The 16,947-nt window shown below is 40.8% G+C and overlaps 1 protein-coding gene across 5 annotated transcripts in view; it reads right to left on the minus strand.

The window, feature by feature from the left end:
- Positions 1-2,022, minus strand: part of DNAAF11 (dynein axonemal assembly factor 11) — a 111,889-nt gene extending 109,867 nt beyond the window's left edge. For all 5 annotated transcript variants that reach the window (XM_058276054.2, XM_058276053.2, XM_071208037.1 and 2 more), the window contains exon 1: positions 1,762-2,022. In XM_058276054.2, the coding sequence (XP_058132037.1) occupies positions 1,762-1,771 (10 nt within the window). In that variant the 5' untranslated portion in view covers positions 1,772-2,022. The remainder of the gene's footprint in view (positions 1-1,761) is intronic.
- Between the last annotated feature and the right edge of the window lie 14,925 nt (positions 2,023-16,947).

Genomic DNA, 16,947 nt, shown 5'->3' on the forward strand with positions numbered 1-16,947 from the left:
TATGAGATCAACATCACCTTAATATCAAAGCCAGATAACAATACTATAAGTAAAATTACAGACTAATATCCTTTTTAATACAGACATAAAATCCTCAACAAAATACTAGTAAACCAAATCCAACAACACATTACAGAATTATACACCATGATCAAGTGGGATTTATCCCAGGTATACAAGCGTGGTTCAATACAAGATAATCAATTAGTGTAATACACAGTAATGGAACAAAAAAGAAAAAAAAACATGATCAACTCACAAAAAAGTCATTTGACAAAATCTAACATCACTTCTTGATAAAAAACACTCAGAAAACTAGGAATAAAAAGAAACTTTCTCAACATGATAAATAGCATATAGGAAAAACCAGCTCAGTGGTTTAAGACTGAAAGCTTTCCGTCTAAGATCATGAACAAGTCAAGGATGCCACTGTCACCTGTTATTCAACATTGTGCTGAAAGTTGTAGCCAGAGCAGTTAGGAAAGAAAAAATAAAAGGCATCAAATTGGAAAGGAAGAAGTAAAACTTACACTATTTATAGAAAACATGATATTATATAGTTTTAAAATCCTGAAAAATCTGCAACAAAGCTACTAGAGCTAATGAATAAATTCAGCAAAGTAGCTGGGTGCCAAGATTAACATGCAAAAATCAGTAGTGTTTCTATACATTAGCAATGAACAATCTGAGGAGGAAATTTTTTAAAAATTCCATTTTCAATAGCAACTAAAAGAATCAAATGACTAGGATAAATTTAACCAAGGATACGAAGGACTTATACAATAGAAAACTACAACATATTGCTGAGAGAAATTAAGGACGACCTAAATAAATGGCGGGGCATTCCTTGCAAGACTAAGTATGGTTAAGATATCATTCCTCCCAAAGCAATTTACAGATTCAACACAATCCCAATCAAAATTCCAACAGCCTTATTTACGAAATGAAAAAGCCAATCATCAAATTTATGTGGAAAGGTAAGGGGCCCCAAATAGCCAAAGTCATCTTGAAAAGGAAGAACAAGTTTGGAGAACTCACATTTCCCAATTTTAACACTTATTACAAAGCGACAGTAATCAAAACAGCATGGCACTGGCACAAGAACAGACATATAGACAAATGGGATGGAACTGAGAGCTCAGAAAGAAATCCTTACATCTATGGTCAATCGATTTTTGATGAGACTGCCAAATCCAATCAATTAGGAAAGAATAGTCTCTTCAACAAATGGTGCTGGGAAAACTGGATATCCATGTGGAAAAGAATGAAGGGGGCCCCTACCTCATACTATACATAAAAATGGATGAAAAAGACCTAAATATAAGAACCAAAACTATAAAACTCCTAGAAGAAAATTATCAGGAAATAGCTTTAAGACCTGGTGTTAGCTAACAGCTTCATAGACTGGACGCCAAAAGCACAAGCAACAAAGGGGAAAAAAAAGATAAAGGCGCTTCGTTGAAATGTACACCTTCTGTGCATCAAAGAACTTCATCATGAAGTAAAAAGATAAGAAAACTAAGCCTCAAAAATGCCAGGTTTCCTGGCCAGTCGGACCGGACATGGTACTGATCCATTCCAACCCCCTTGGCCCTTTTCTCCAGCCGGTCTGGACAGGGCAGAAGACAAGGTCAGGCCAGGGTCCGCGAGCGCAAGCGAGAAGGGACCGTGGTGGTCGGTACTGGCTGCAAGGGCCCCGGGGAACCGGGAAGGCTCCCAGGGGAGGACACACGACGGCGGAAAGTGGGAGGGGGCGCTTACTCCGGCCCATGGCGCCTCTCCGGCTCGCTGTCTCCGGAAGCCCCACCCGGACCCCGAAAACTCTCTTCGCCCTTCACTGTCACGCCTCGGCGCCTCTGCGCCAGAACCTGGGCGCCATGGCAACGGGGACTCTACGGCGGCCGCACTGGGCCATGCCGCACCGGGTGTGTTACTGTCCAGGAGAGTAGATGCGCTACTCAGCCATGGAGTCGAGGGAAAGCTTCCCCAACCAGAATCTATTTCTCTTCCGCGTCAACACTCTTCCCCTTCCACAAACTGCTTCCCTATTCCCGAAGCGATTGGTCAGCTGACCAGCCTGAACCAAGAACCAAAGGAGTCTTTCTTTTTTTAAAACAATTTTTATGGTTTTTATTTAACACAAGTTAAGACTTGCCAATTAGTTGTCTGTTCTGTACTTCCCTGTGCAGCCTGGTATTGGGACTGGGGGCTCTGGTGGCCAGCTGGGCTGCACTTTCCACAATGGCTTTGCGGTTCTTGCAAGAAATGTTGTAAGCAATCTCAGCACAGTAAGATTTGTTGCATATCGGCAGCACTTCCAGCTTCTTGAAATGTAGACTAGGAAGTTTCAGAAGCTGCTAGGCAGCATCTGTTTCATTTTCTTGTTGGTCTCTTCGTTTCCTTGGCTGCTCAAGCAAATACCATGCAGTGGCTTGGCTTAGGGGATTTGTTAACTCACGGTTTTGAGGCTGGGGAAAAAGTCCAAACCAAGGTGTCATCAAGGCAATGCTTTCTTCCTAAAGATTGGCACTGTGGGGCTGGCCGCCCGTGATCCTGGATCCTGGATCCTCCTCTGTCACGAGCAATATACATGGAGGCCTCTCCCGGCTTCCCTTTGCTTTGGGGTTCCGCTGATATTCAGCTTCAGGCTGCGCCCCCGGTGGCTTTCTCTCTCTGAGCCCGAGTTTCACTCCCCTTTTAAAATAGTCCAGTAATGGGATTAAGACCCATTCTAATTGAGGTGGACAACAACTTAACTGAAATACCTCATCAAAAAGTCCTCCTGACAGTGGGTTCACACTCACAGGAATGGATTAAGTTTAAGGACATGTTTTCCTGGGGTACGTACATTTCCAAATCACCACACGCTCCCATAACCAGTGTTGGACATCAAGATCTGGCCCTTGAGTCTTCTCTGCACCCTCTCGCCAATGTCTCTGGGTTTCCACCAGTTATGTTAATTGTGATATGTGGGATCCGACTGTTGCTGGATGAACTTTTTGGTCGTCTTTTTGACAATCCTGAGCTTCATAACCAGTCTGAGGGCAGCCATGATGTCAGGTAGAAGATGGCTGCCACCCTTCTCTCTGTGGTTTATTTAACGCTCTCCATAAAGAGGATGCGGATTTGACCCCCACTCTATCAGTATGATCTTGCTATCAGTATGATCTTGAACTACCTTGGTGTCAATTTCCTCATCTTGAAGAGTGATAACAATAACCTCACAGGATCATTGGCAGCTTTAATGAAATAAATCAAGTGAATGAAAGGCACATTTTAAAAGTGACAAGCTCAACATAGAACTTAATTGCCAGAAAGCATATGTGGCTCAAGCGATTGGGCACCTCCCTCCCACTTGGGAGGTCCCAGGTTCAATTCCACTGCCTCCTAAAAACAAAGACAAGCAAACACAGAGAGCACACAACAAACAGACGCAGAGATCAGACAGCGAGAACAGAGGAGGGGGAGGAAAAATAAATAAACAAAAATATATCTTTCTTTAAAGTTAATTGTCACAGAGTGAGTGTAGCTCAGTGGTTGAGCACCTGCTTCTATGTACGCGGTCCTGAGTTCAATCTCCAGAAGCTCCTAAAAAAAGTTAATTGTCATTGTTCTAGAAAGTCACCGTCTAACACCAGTGAATTTTCTGCTCACAGATTTTCTAGAAACTATACCAGTTAACGCATCCACCAACTTTCCTGTCCACTGTGTTTTTAATTCTGAAATGTAGAAACTGTCTCCCACGGCCGTCCCCCCACTACAAACTCCTGTTACCTCAGTTCCCTCTCGATATTATTCAATACTTCTTACCCCAAGTCTAGACCAGGAAGGATGACCGTAAGCTCATTCACTCTCACATCCCAGTGCCTTTATGTATTTACCTTTCAAGAATTTTAAGAAATGCACTGTTGACTTAAAAGTAATTATTACCTCCCTCACTCTATTTGCTGATAAAAGCACAATAGGTAGATAGAAACTCCTGCCTTCCCACTCACAGTGAGAAAATGGAGAGCATGCTTCTCATTTTCATACATGTATTGTGTCTTCGTTCTAAGAGAAGATTCACAGAGCAATGTTGAGTACAAAGAAATGTATTTTTTCACCAGATATCTGATAAGCATTTGTGGTTTTCAGTTACTAGGGTTTACAGGGCCAGACAAGGGCATGGACTTGGGTAGAGACAGGACTGCCAAAGAGGGTGGAGTGAAGGAGGGCCTGGCAAGGCTAATCAGTTTGGCAGCAGAGGGGCCTGCATAGAGAAGATTCTCAAATGATAAGCCTGAGAAATTAGATGGTGGGTTATAGAGGCCTTAAATGCCAGAGAAACTGACTGAAGGTGGGCGCTCAAGCACCGCACCACCCCCAAAGGCAGTGAAGTGTAAACATAGGTGAGGTCGGTGAGGTCCACTGCTCCTGCCCAGTCTGGACTGCATTATTTCATTATTAATCAGAAGCGTGGGACGGTGAAGAGTATCAGCTCTGACATCAGGGATCTGTTTCCAATCCACAAAACTGATGAAGGTGACAGCATTGGACAGATGATGTCACCTCTCTGACCAGCTTTCCCATCTCTGCATGGAGATGAAAATACCAGTGTTGACCTATGGCTGGGCCACTGAGTGACCTGCGTGCTGATGTCTGAATGTTCTCATGTTGGAAATGAGATGCCATGAGGGGCCGCCTAGTTTAGCCAGTATTCCTATGCACAGACTTGCGCAATTTAAAAGTATATATTATTTAAGTGAGAATCACATAGCATAAAATTAACCACTTTAAAGTAAACAATACACTGGCATTTAGTACATTCACAATGTTGTTCAACTATGACCTCTATCTAGCTCCAAAGCATTTCCATCACTCCAAAGTAAAACCTTTTACCCATTAAGCATGTTCTCCCCCTCTTTCTCTTACCCGGCCCTAGCAAACACCAATCTGCTTTCTGTTTCTATGGATTTGTCTATATTGGATATTTTGTATAAATGGAGTCATACAATAATCGTGCAATATGTGACCATGTTGTTGTGGCAGAGAGAAGTCAGGTGATTGTGGTATTGAAAGCCAGGATGCAAGAAAACTCTGAGAAGGAAGATTTATTTCGACCGGCCAGGCTCAGTGGATGCCTGTCCAAAAAGCCAAGCCCGGAATAGGATTTTTGGGTCCCTTTTATACAGAGGATATAAAAGTGGGGAGTCTAATTGTGCTTTTATGCAAAAAGGACTTTCTTCGTTAGTTTTTTAGAGTTTTAAGTGTTTGTTGGAGTACCAGATAGGTTTTGAATTAACATATCGGCCACATTCCAGGTAAGCTTGAATTAACATATCCCCCACATTCCGTCTGGATGTAAATTCGATTACACATTCAGTCAGCATCCTCCCTATAGAGGCTATATTACTTTAAACGGCTTTCCAGGAACTAGGCATACTTGGATATAGAATAAGATAAGTTTGAATTCATGCACAGGCCATATTAGTGTGTGTTTGTTATCTTTTAATTAGCATAACATTTCAGGGGTTCGTCCTTGTTGTGACATGTATCAGTACTTCAATCCTTTTTAATGGCTGGATAATAATCATATATATCAATACACCCCATAATTTGTCTGTTGATGAAAATCTGGGTTCTTTCCATCTTTTGGCTATTGTGACTAGTGATGCTATGCACATCTACATTTTGACACCAAGAGGTTCAGAGAAGCTTAAAAGGATCTAGCTTATGGCAAGAAGCTAGTACCAGGTGAAAATCTAGCTAAAATTCTTAGTTCCTAAGCTGGAGGAAGGAGGTCAGGTCCAGTAGAAAGGGTCTTCTCTGAGACAGAAGAGACAGCAGGAAACACTTGAGTACTCTAGACAGTTCTCAAGAGCATTTGCAACCCATGTGTCTGATGTGCTTTTATCCTCAGCCTTAGACCAACTCACTCTTGAAATCTCAACCTTAGTCTTAAAGTCTCTATTTGTCAAAGGCACTGTGAATCTTTTCTGTGACATGTAATATCTGTGGAACTCTCATATTTTCTATTCTATTCTATTCTCTTCATTCGCATGAACAATGGAAGCTGACATTCCACTAGGTTAAAATCTCTAAGATGGCTTTAAGCATTGTGCACTCAACCCTGCCCAAATGCTTTCAGAGTGTTAACTCAAATAGTTCTCATAGAAACCCTCTGAGGGAGGTAGTGTTATCATCTACAATTTACAGATAAGAAAACCAAGGCTCAGTGAGATCACATTACTAGGGAATGGTAGAGCCAAGATTTTGCAGCCAAGCCTGCTCTCTATATTGCATTATTTCTAATCTAAGAGCTACTTGTGGGCAGGGAGGGAGTTTTTTCATCTCTGAAGTTCTGAAACTCAGCAGTTGTCCAGAATTTAATCTGACAGCCAGTGTCTCCAAGAGCTTGGAATTGGACCACATCTTGTGACTTATGAAGAATCACCAATGACATATCCATGTTTGGACCTTTCTTTCAAAATCTGGTATGACAGGTCTTTCTAGGTGTAGGGTCTTGATAGATTGGAATAGAAGGCTGGTAGAACAGGGAAAAGATTTACATGATAAGGCAGGGAAACCAAGAATATCTGCTTCATGGTTTGCATTGGACCTGGCCAGGCTGGTTATGCCATGTCCTTTCTCAACCCCAGATCAGAGTCATTATGTCTCTTAGAAACAGAGGACAAAAATAGAACATGAAAACCAGGTGTATAGTGTTGTATAATTGTTACAGTCCATTGACAAGAAGGAAAAGTGGGTAATCAATCACAATGTTACCACTACAAGTAAATTAAATTCATTTCACTCCAATGTGAATGTGACCATATAAAGAGATGTGGTTTACCTCTGTTTATGCAAATAATTATTTAAAACAGACTCATTTCTTTGGCTCCTGGAAATGTAACAAGACGGACAATGCCTCCTGAGCAAACTGCTCCAACTTATTGCCTATATATGTAGAATCAAAAATCCCCATAATAGCAAAACAGTCCTCCTACTTCTTTTGTGCTGGATAAATCCCACGGATCATGACTGTGTGGTTTGAAACTGTATGTGCCCCATAAAACCATGCCCTAAAGGTCATCCATTCCTGTGAGTGTGAACCTAGTGTAAGCAGGTTTTCATGAGGTCACTTCAGTTAAGCTGTGGCGCAGAGTGGGCCTTCCTCCTCTTACTGGAGTCCTTTATAAGAGAATGAAATCCATAAAGAAAGAAGAAGGAACCAAGAAACTAAAAGCAACGAAATCTGGAAGAGAAGGGAAAGCTCAGCAGACATCACTATGTGTCTCGCCACGTGACAAGGAGTCCAGGATTCCCTGCAGTCGGTCTTCAGGAAAAAGCATCATCTTGATGCCTGGATTTGGACATTTTCATGGCCTCGAAACTGTAAGCTTGTAAGCTAAAAAATACCGTTTGTTAAATCAATATATTTCATGGTAACTGCTTTCTACAGCCTTACAAACTAAAAAGTGACCAAGGAAATTACTTAGTTCTTTTTATTTTATTTTATATGAGTTATTTTATCATATATGAGTTAGTACTTTTTGATTTGTAACCAACACTGTGGTTACAATACCACTGAACTTTGCATTAATTTTCCTTAAGAAGATTTTCTTCCCTGCAACTTTGTCAAGTAAATCACATTTGCAAGTCTGTTGTCACCACATCTACAGTTTCAATTCCTTCCCTCCTTCCATCCATCCATCAGCAAATCTTTAGGGATTGCTTTCAACGTGCCAGGCACCGTGAGGAGCAAGTGAGATAGTACTTATAAAGTCCTTGGAAGAGTATTTGGCATGTAGGAAGCACTTACTAGGGCCAACTATTCATATTTTTTAAGCAGAGCAAGTAATCTCTGTAAATGGTAACCCTAAAAACTGGGTACTATTATTATTATTATCTGTTTTATGTAGATGAAGAAACTCAGTACAATTTGTACAATATGGGAAAATCATGAGAAAGTTAAACACAACTGCTTGGAGCTGAGCAGTGTTGTTTAAGCTGGTATATGGATCCATCTGAGGAATGACGCCTTTGGGCATCAAGGAGACCGAAGACAGGAAATGACAAAAGGGTGTAATGGGACAACAGAATAATTCTCCAGTGCATCCTTGACCCATATATGAGGGTATGAATTCATGTTATTGGATATGAGTTTTTCAAACATCAGACGCTCCAATAATCAAATGGAATTATAAAAGCATATCTCAAAATCAAGCGAAAAATGATTTTTAACTGATTATCGTCATTTGTTTCCCCAAACTTCTGCCCATCTCTATTAGTGTAATAAAGCAAAATTGGCATTTTAGGAAGGACCTTTATTCATTTGATTTTACCCAGAGAGGAGGAACCAGGAATCCTCACTCTATCAAGGAAGTCTCAAGCACAGTGACCAAAATCAAATTACTTTGTCTCGGTTTCTTCATCTGTAAAATGGAAAAACTAAAGTGCCTACCAGACTGGGTTTTAGTGAGGTTTAAAAAAGATGATATATAAAGAATGTGCACATAGTAAGTGCTGGAGGCATCTCAGTTTTTATTATTATGTATGAAGAAAGACGGAGGGAAATGAGGTTTTCCCAGGGAAGAGAAAGCAAGGGGGAGTGTTGTCCTCAGGTATTTAAAGGACTGTCCTCAGATATTTAAAAGAATGGCATAGATGTATTCTTTATTGTGTTATGAGGCCTGAATAGAATCTGGGGACTTGAAAAGAAGGGGGCAAGTTTAGTTCCAATGTTAGAAAAAAATCTTAATAGAATTTTCCAGTGCTGAGCATGAAGGTTCTAAAGCACATCAGCTGACTATCACTGAAGGACTGACCTCTGTCAAGGTCACACGGAGCAGAAGAACCACTAGCTGACCCCTGCCCGACATACTGACTCATGCCATCTGTTAGAATAGTTATTCTATGTTTAGGGGTAGTTTTAAAATAGCAAGAGATCACTGAAATGGTGGCACTGGTTGCCTTGGAAAAAGGAAAAACCCCTTTCACAGATGTGTTTAATGGACTGGGCCATCTGTGCAGGATTCTCTAATTTAGGTAGGAAGCTTGGTGGTTTCCAAGACTTGTTTCAGCAGCCTAAACCCCTTGCCCAAATTTAAATCCCTAAGATGCATAAGAGAGGATCTTCTCAGACGGAGGAGGAGCTGATGACTCTGAGCCCCCAGTTGAGACAATTCTACCAAGGATTCGTCTGTGTCAATCTGGGAAAGAACAGCATTTGATTTTGTTTGATGCTGGAAGTAGAACAGCTTATGGTGCAGTTTAGAAACTCCACAAAAACAGTGTTTGAAAGCCACTAAGCTGAAGTCCCCTCCTGACCCCCTCCATGCCACAGGGGCCCATCCTCTATGTACCCAGATCAACCCCTCCAACCGCGCACCCCACAAATGATGTGGTCCCCTGCATCCTTTCTCAGTCCAAATTCTTTCAACTATTGACTCTCTTCCTGCTTAATCAGGCTAATAATTCTCCTCTGGAAAGTGGAACAGCATAAAATCCTGGAGTAGATATTACATCCCATAAATTACACATAAACCCTTTACTGTCAGAGCAGATTATTACATATCCATTTGCATAACCTGCTCATTACATCCCATGGTACCTGAGAGAAAAGGTCCAGTACAAGTTAATTATTGCCACAAAGGATAAAAACTTACTAGTGACAGGTCACAAATGCTCTCAGAGCCCAGGGAATGGATTAAGATGTGGATTTTCTCTCCCCATCAGGTCATTCCTCTCACATGGGCCCTTGTCTTGCCCTCTCTCTGTCTGGATTCCTGACCTGTTTCCTTACTAGCCTCCCACTTCCCCACTGCCTCCCAGCTCTATCTAGCTGGTGGCCCAGGGGTCAGGGCATCTGTGGTTTTTGGCTTCTCCCTGGCCTCAATAGGAGGAGATTAAGTCTTCTAGATTCTTCTAAATAGAGAAACTCTAACACAATATGGAATTTTGCTTATATCGATCATCTCTCATAGCATTAGTTTTTTAAAAAAATAATAGGTTTTACTTTCTAGAGCACTTTAGTTTGACAGAAAAATTGAACAGAAAATACAGAGTTCCCATTTGCTTCCTTCCCACCCTCCCTTCCCCAATTTCCCGTAAACCAGCTAGATGTTAACTGAACTAGTAAGGAATATTTGTTACAGTCAATGAATCAATATGACATCATGAACTAAAGTCCATAGCTTACATTAGGTTCACTCTATGTTTTTCAGTTTTATGGGTTTTGACAAACATACCACATCATGCAGCCACCATGACAGTATCATACAGAAGAGTTTCACTGCCCTAAAAATGCCCTGTGCTCTACTCGCTCCCTGATCCCTGGCATCCACTGACTTTGCACTATCTCTGTAGTTTTGCCCTTTTCAGAACATCATATAGTTGGAATCATACAGTATGTGGCCTTTCAGACTTGCTTCTTTCACGTGGTGATATATATTTAAGTTTCCTCCATGTCTTTTATGGGCTTGAGAGCTTTTTCTTACTGCTAAATAATAATCTATTGCATGGACCCCAGTGTTACTTTTGCAGGGGAAATTTGTCATAATTTGATGTCCTGCATCTATTGCCTTTGATCTCATCGGAGGACAATTTCACGTTCCTCCTACAGAAGCCAAAGGCAGCCCTACCATTTTTTCCCACCCTGGAGCAGCCAATGTAGGGGCCACATTTGCCCACGCGGACCTTCTCTAACAGGATTTTGACTTTTGCGAGAACAACTGTAGACAGCGGGATTTGAGGCCATTCATCACTGTGCTGTCCTGAAAGATGCTTCCTGTTTCAAGGTCCTTGGTCCTCCAGAGCACCTCCAGTTCTTGCCACCTGCAAATGCTGGTACCGCACCCAGCTTCCCATTGATTACATGAGCTCCCTACTCCTTTTTGTTCTGTTGCCAGGGTCAGTTTTCATTGCTAGCCACAAAGAACCCTAACTCATCCAACTTTGATGCATGATGATACTAAAAGATGCTCTTCCCATCAGGAGAAAGGATGAGAAGAATGGGGCAAAGGAGATAGAGAATTTGATCCTGACCATGCTGCTGTGCGTCTCATATTTCCGTAGAAGGAAGACACTTTTGATCGGATGGACTAGGGCACTTGCCAAGGTTTTTCCTTGATGAGTTTATTTGCTTCAGGCTCAGAGGTTTTGCAATTTTCTGGCATTTCCTAGCAGATAAGTGGTATCAGGTGTTGAAGGCCTAAGCAAATTAATAGAGGAAAAACTCAGAATTTTTGTCCACTAATTTAATTTTGCCTGAGAATTGGGTAAACAACAGCTTTACTCGATTTTAGCCTTAGAACACCTGGGACCAGCTCACAGGAAACCTGGGATCCACAAGATTATTATTTGAGAACCCCTGAGCTCTAATAACTATAGACAGGGACATGCATAAATGAAATCCACAAAAATTAAAACTGTATCTCTGAAAACATTAATATAATCTACAAGGATAAAATTGAAATGAGGCCTGTGGGGAAATTGCCAGTAACTGCCAATTTTGCTAATGATAATAAGTTTATTTTAATTGCTAATATATTCCTAATTACTCTAGTTCTAAAATGTTTACTTCACTGTCAATCATCTTCTTTGATTTATGTTCTTTGTGAAAAGAGTTTGTCATATCAATCAATCCTTTTCAACTTCAGTGGCAGCTGCTGAAATGATCTCACCTTCCTTGTCACAGAGCTTGGCTGGGTACCATTTGTCCAAAGGCAGAGAGAGGCCTTACCCACAGAAACCTCCAGAATTCATCATTGCTCATTTCAGCTTAGAGAGAAGCAGTGTTTGCAAGGCTTTGATTGCATGAATGAAGAGGACTAAGACTGTCTCTTCCAAACCCTGTTTTTAAGCTTAACTTCCGACCGCCCTCTCTCTCCTACACCTGAGCCAAATGTTGAGAATGTGTATATATTCTCTGTGTAGTATGTTTGCATGTGTGTGTGTGTATATATATATATATTTGGCGAAAGAGCACCAAACAATTTTGTTTCAAAATCATGATGTGGTTAGTGCAAAGACACTAATACAGGGTGGAATCTAATCATATTAGCATTCTGTTAACCCATCAGTTCATTCCCTCTTTCAACATATACTGAGTCCCTGGTGCTGGGGATAGAGTACTGAACAAGACTGGAAAATTTGCAGTGACCATGGAATTTACATGTCATACAGATAGATGGACAAAAATCAAGTAAACAGATTAATACTGCATAAAACAACTGCAGACTACAGTATGGGCTATAAAAGGAAAATGGGACTGGACTGGAGGAGCTAAAGTTAGGTCGTCCAATGCCATCTTTGAAAAATGAGAAGGAACCAGGGAAATTTTTCCCCCAGGGAGATAGAAAGGCAAAAGCTCTCAGACCGGGGAGAGCTTGACCTGCTAAGGAACAGAAAAAGGAGGCTAGTCTAGTGGGGCAGGTCGAGGAAGGAGGAGAGGTTAAAGGGTAAGCAGGAGGCAGATCAGTACATGGGCCCTTGTAAGGGTACAGGGTATTATTCTACATGGGATGGGAGGCCTCTAAATGGTTTGGAGATTATATGTTCTGATTCACATTTTTGAAAGATTATTTTTGCTGCAGATTGGAAATCAGGGTGGTTGGGGTAGGAGCAGGGGTGCAGCAAGAGTGGGAGCATTGAAGGCCACTCAGAAGTTAGGGCGGCACGTGGCAGGGTAGAGGATGGGCGTCTTGGACTAGGAAGGTAGCCGTGGTGATGAGAAGTGGGCACATCCAGAACTGGCTTGGAAAAAGAGACCCACATCAGCGACCAACTATTATAATCATAATCATTCATTTGTTCAACAAATAATTTTCGAGCAGTGCCTATGTGCCAGGCTTTATCCCAAGCTCTTGGGATACACTGATGAGTAAAACAAAGGTCACTGCCTTTTGAAGCTCACATTCTAGTAGAATGATGAAGGAGGAAGGATATGGATTTCCACCACTCTGGTCCATCCAGGGAGTCTTCCATATCATATCTTTTTTTCCCCTTTCTCCCCTCTTCCTCCCACCTCCCTCCACACTGCTGTTTTTGCTGTCTGTGTCCATTCGCTGGGTGATCTTCTGTATCTATTTCTCTCTCTTTTTTGTCTTCTCTTTTCATTTTTTTCCTCCCCTAGGATTCATCAGGATTCGATCCTGGAGAACTCTGATGTGGAGAGAGGTTCCCTACTACCTGCGTCACCTCAGTTCTTGGTCTGCTTCACCTCAACTCTACCCTTTGTCTTTCTTTTGTAGCATCATCATCTTGCTGTGTGACTCTCTTGTGCAGGCACTGGCTCGCTGCAGGGGCACTCAGCTCACTGCACGGGTGCTTGGCTCGCCATGCGGGCACTGGCTTGCTGCACAGGCATGCTTTCTCTTTTTCTTTTCTTTTTTTACCAGGAGACCCCAGGGATCGAACCTGGGTCCTCCCATATGGTAGGCAGAAGCCCTATCACTTGAACCACATCCACTTCCCCCTTATCATATCTTGATGACACCAGGGTGACAACTGTGTCTTTACAGAGCAAAGTCTGCCTCATTTCACCTCTTTGAATAGGAAGTTTCTATGGATGCCATCACTTGTAGGTGGACCCACACCTTCACTGAGTTCTTACCATGTGCCAGACACTGTGCTGCCAGCTTTGCATTGTTCTCCCATTTCATCCTCGCAACCTCCTAATGAGGTTGAAATTATTTTTGTCCTGGTTTTACAGAGAAGAGAAAGGAAGATTAGAGGTTAATGGCTTGCCTAAAGGCATTCATTTAATAGGTGGGGCCTGAACCCAATGCTGCCTAATTCCAAAGTCCACTATATCAATCCCTAAATCATGCTGTATTTGGTTCCTATTCTTATCTTCTTAAATTGTAGGCTAATTTACTACAGAGCCCATTGAACAACATTTGGGAAGCATTCCTCCAAGAGCTACTTGGTTTTCCTTGCTTGGGGCTGTTGTTTCCAGACATCCATTCCTCCCAACTTCAAAATCATAGCAGGTAGAAGATTCCCTTTAGTTCCAACTACACCCCTTCCATTTCCTGAACCAATTGCTGTACCTAATTGAAGCAAATCAATCAGGACCCATCTCAGAAATGGAAAATGTAGTCAATTCCTCCTACCTTGCAGGAGACAGAGAAGGATTTTATCAAAGAATGTTTTACCGGAATTTTACCAAAGAAATTTCAAAGCAAACGAATATTGTGTAGTCAAAACAATAGATGGTCACAACCTATATCCCTTATCAGATTTTGAACTGGCCCAAAAAGTTATTCTTAAACTCTGTTGTGCAGGCTATAAAAAGGTAATCATGCTGGGATGGAGTGATTAGAAGGAAACCAAGAGACATGGCTCAAGACCTGAGGTCTCTCTGTTTCCCTACTGGCAAGCTCTGTAACCTTGAGCAAGCTCTTGAGCAGCTCTGTGCCTCTTCTTTAAAATGAGATGATGATAAAACATATCTTAAGAGCTGCTTGAAAATAAAATGAGATAATTTCTGTTAATGGGTTTTGAAAGCCATGAAGCACTGACAAATATCAGCTGCTGTTATTATTATAAGTTTCATGTATTTGAAGTGGAAGGAAGTGAGCTAAACTTTGGTACCAAAACTTAATCATCAGAATCACCTGGGTTTTTCCCCCTCTATTTCACTGACTTTTTAAGAGTTTAAAGTGATACAGGGTCATTATACCAGGCCAACACTTAAAAGTATATAAGGAAAAAGTTAATAATGTCACCCCAGCAGTCCAGTGCCAAGCCCTGACATAAAGGCTATTAACAGGCTATTTGTATCTTCCACTCTATGTTCAGTCATATATAAACACATTTTATTTTTATCGATTTTTCAAAAATAAGAATGTACATTACTCTAAAGCTTACTTTTTAAGATTAAAATATATCATGACCATACTCTACAACAATATATCATGATTTGATTCGTATTTTTTTAAAAATAGCTAAATATTCACTAATATGGGCTACCTAAGTAATTTAAGTAGTTTTTTCAAAACAACTAACATTTTTGTTTAGAATAGTTTTGGATTTACAGAAAAGTCTCAAAGATCGTACAGAGAATACCTATATGCTTTGCACACAATTTCCCTTATTATCAGTATCTTACATTAGTAAGGTAAATTTTTTTACAATGAATGAATCAATATTGATACATTATTATTAAGTAAATTATAAACTTTATTCAGATTACCTTAGTTTTTTCCCCAAATGACGTTTTGCTCTCCCAGGGTCTCATCCAGTTTCCCACATTACATTTAGTCGTCATGTCTCCATAGGTTGTGAAAGCTTCTTTGTTTTTCATGACCTTGACAGTTTTGATGAGTATTGGTCAAATATTTTGTAGGATATCCCTCAATTGGGATTTGCCTGCTGTTTTTCTCATGATTAGACTGGTGCTATGCGTTTAGGGGAGGAATTCCACAGTGGTAAAATGCTACTTTAATCTTATCGTATCAAGGGTACTTACTATCAACATGACTTATCACTATTGATGTTGACCTTGACCACTTGACTGAAGTAGTACTTCTCAGGTTTCTTCACTATAAAACCTTCCCTTCATCCCTTTGCATTCTGGACCCTTTGGAAGAAAGTCTGTATGTGCACCCCACCCTTTAAGGAGTGGGGAGTTATGTTCCACATCCTCGAGGGCCAAGGATCTACAGAAATTATGTGTGATTCTTCCATGTATAAGAGCAATCTATTCTCCCCATTTACTTATTTATTCAGTCATTCATTTATACCAGTACAGGCTTATGTATATTTATTTTATACTTTGCATTAGAATCTAATACTATTTTATTTATTTTCTGGTTCAAATGATTCTAGCTCTGGTCATTGGTAACTCTTTCTTTTGATTCCTCTGCCCCTTTGATATAGCCCCACGATTGTGGGTTTGTCCATCTCTCCTTCCCTCCCTCCCTCCCTCTCTCCTTTCCTTGTTTTCTTTCTTCCTTCCTTATCACTTTTTCTTCCTTGTAGAACTTCCTTACTTTCCAGCATTAAAAGATGATCCAGGCATATTTTGTATATTTCCTGTCACAGTCCTAGAATGGACCATTTCTCCAAGGAGTCCTGGTTCCTCTAATTGGAGAACAGTATGAAACCAAGATCTGGAAATTAGGTGCTCTCAGGCTCCTGGGATGGTGTTGCCTCTAGGCCCTCTCAGCTGACAGAGCAAGGAAATATGCGTGCATACACTAACTAGGGTATATATGCACACATCTATAAATATTTCCATATGGAACTATCTGTATCTATATTAAGCTAAATGTGAGTTTACGCTTGTGTGCCCAACTCTAATCCATTACCACATGGATCAGTCTATCCTTGCTAATCTGTAAACTCCCACTCCAACAGTTAGAAACCTGGCTCCCACCACCATACACTAGTCTTTTAATTGACTTTCAATTTGAGTATATACGTATGGCAGAATCAGAATCGGAAAATAACTCTATCAAATAGAGTATGATGCTCATGTACAGTTTATTTTGTCTTTAGTCTTACAGACTCGTTTTCAAGATCAGCACCTTTCTCCCCATCCCTTTCTTTTTTTTAAACTTTATTCTTAAACACGTTTTAGATTACAGAAAGTTTTCATCAAAAATATAGGGGATTCCCATATATCCCATCCCTTCCCCCTCTCATATTTTCCCATATTAATAACATCTTTCATTAGTGTGCTACATTTGTGACAATTGACAGACACATGTTGAAGCATTGCTACTAACCATGGTCTATAGTTTACATTATGGTTTATACTTTACACTGAATAATTTTATAGGTTTTGACAAAATGTATAATGGCCTGTATAGGTCATTGCAATATCATACAGAACAATTCCAATGGCCCCAAAATGCCCTATGTTCACCTATTCTTCCCTTCTCCTCCACTCAGAACCTCTTGTGACCACAATCTTTATATCAGTGTTACATGTTCTTCCATTACTAGAATAAAAATGTC

Source organism: Dasypus novemcinctus, chromosome 14 (assembly GCF_030445035.2).
Source record: "Dasypus novemcinctus isolate mDasNov1 chromosome 14, mDasNov1.1.hap2, whole genome shotgun sequence".
Taxonomy (NCBI): domain Eukaryota; kingdom Metazoa; phylum Chordata; class Mammalia; order Cingulata; family Dasypodidae; genus Dasypus; species Dasypus novemcinctus.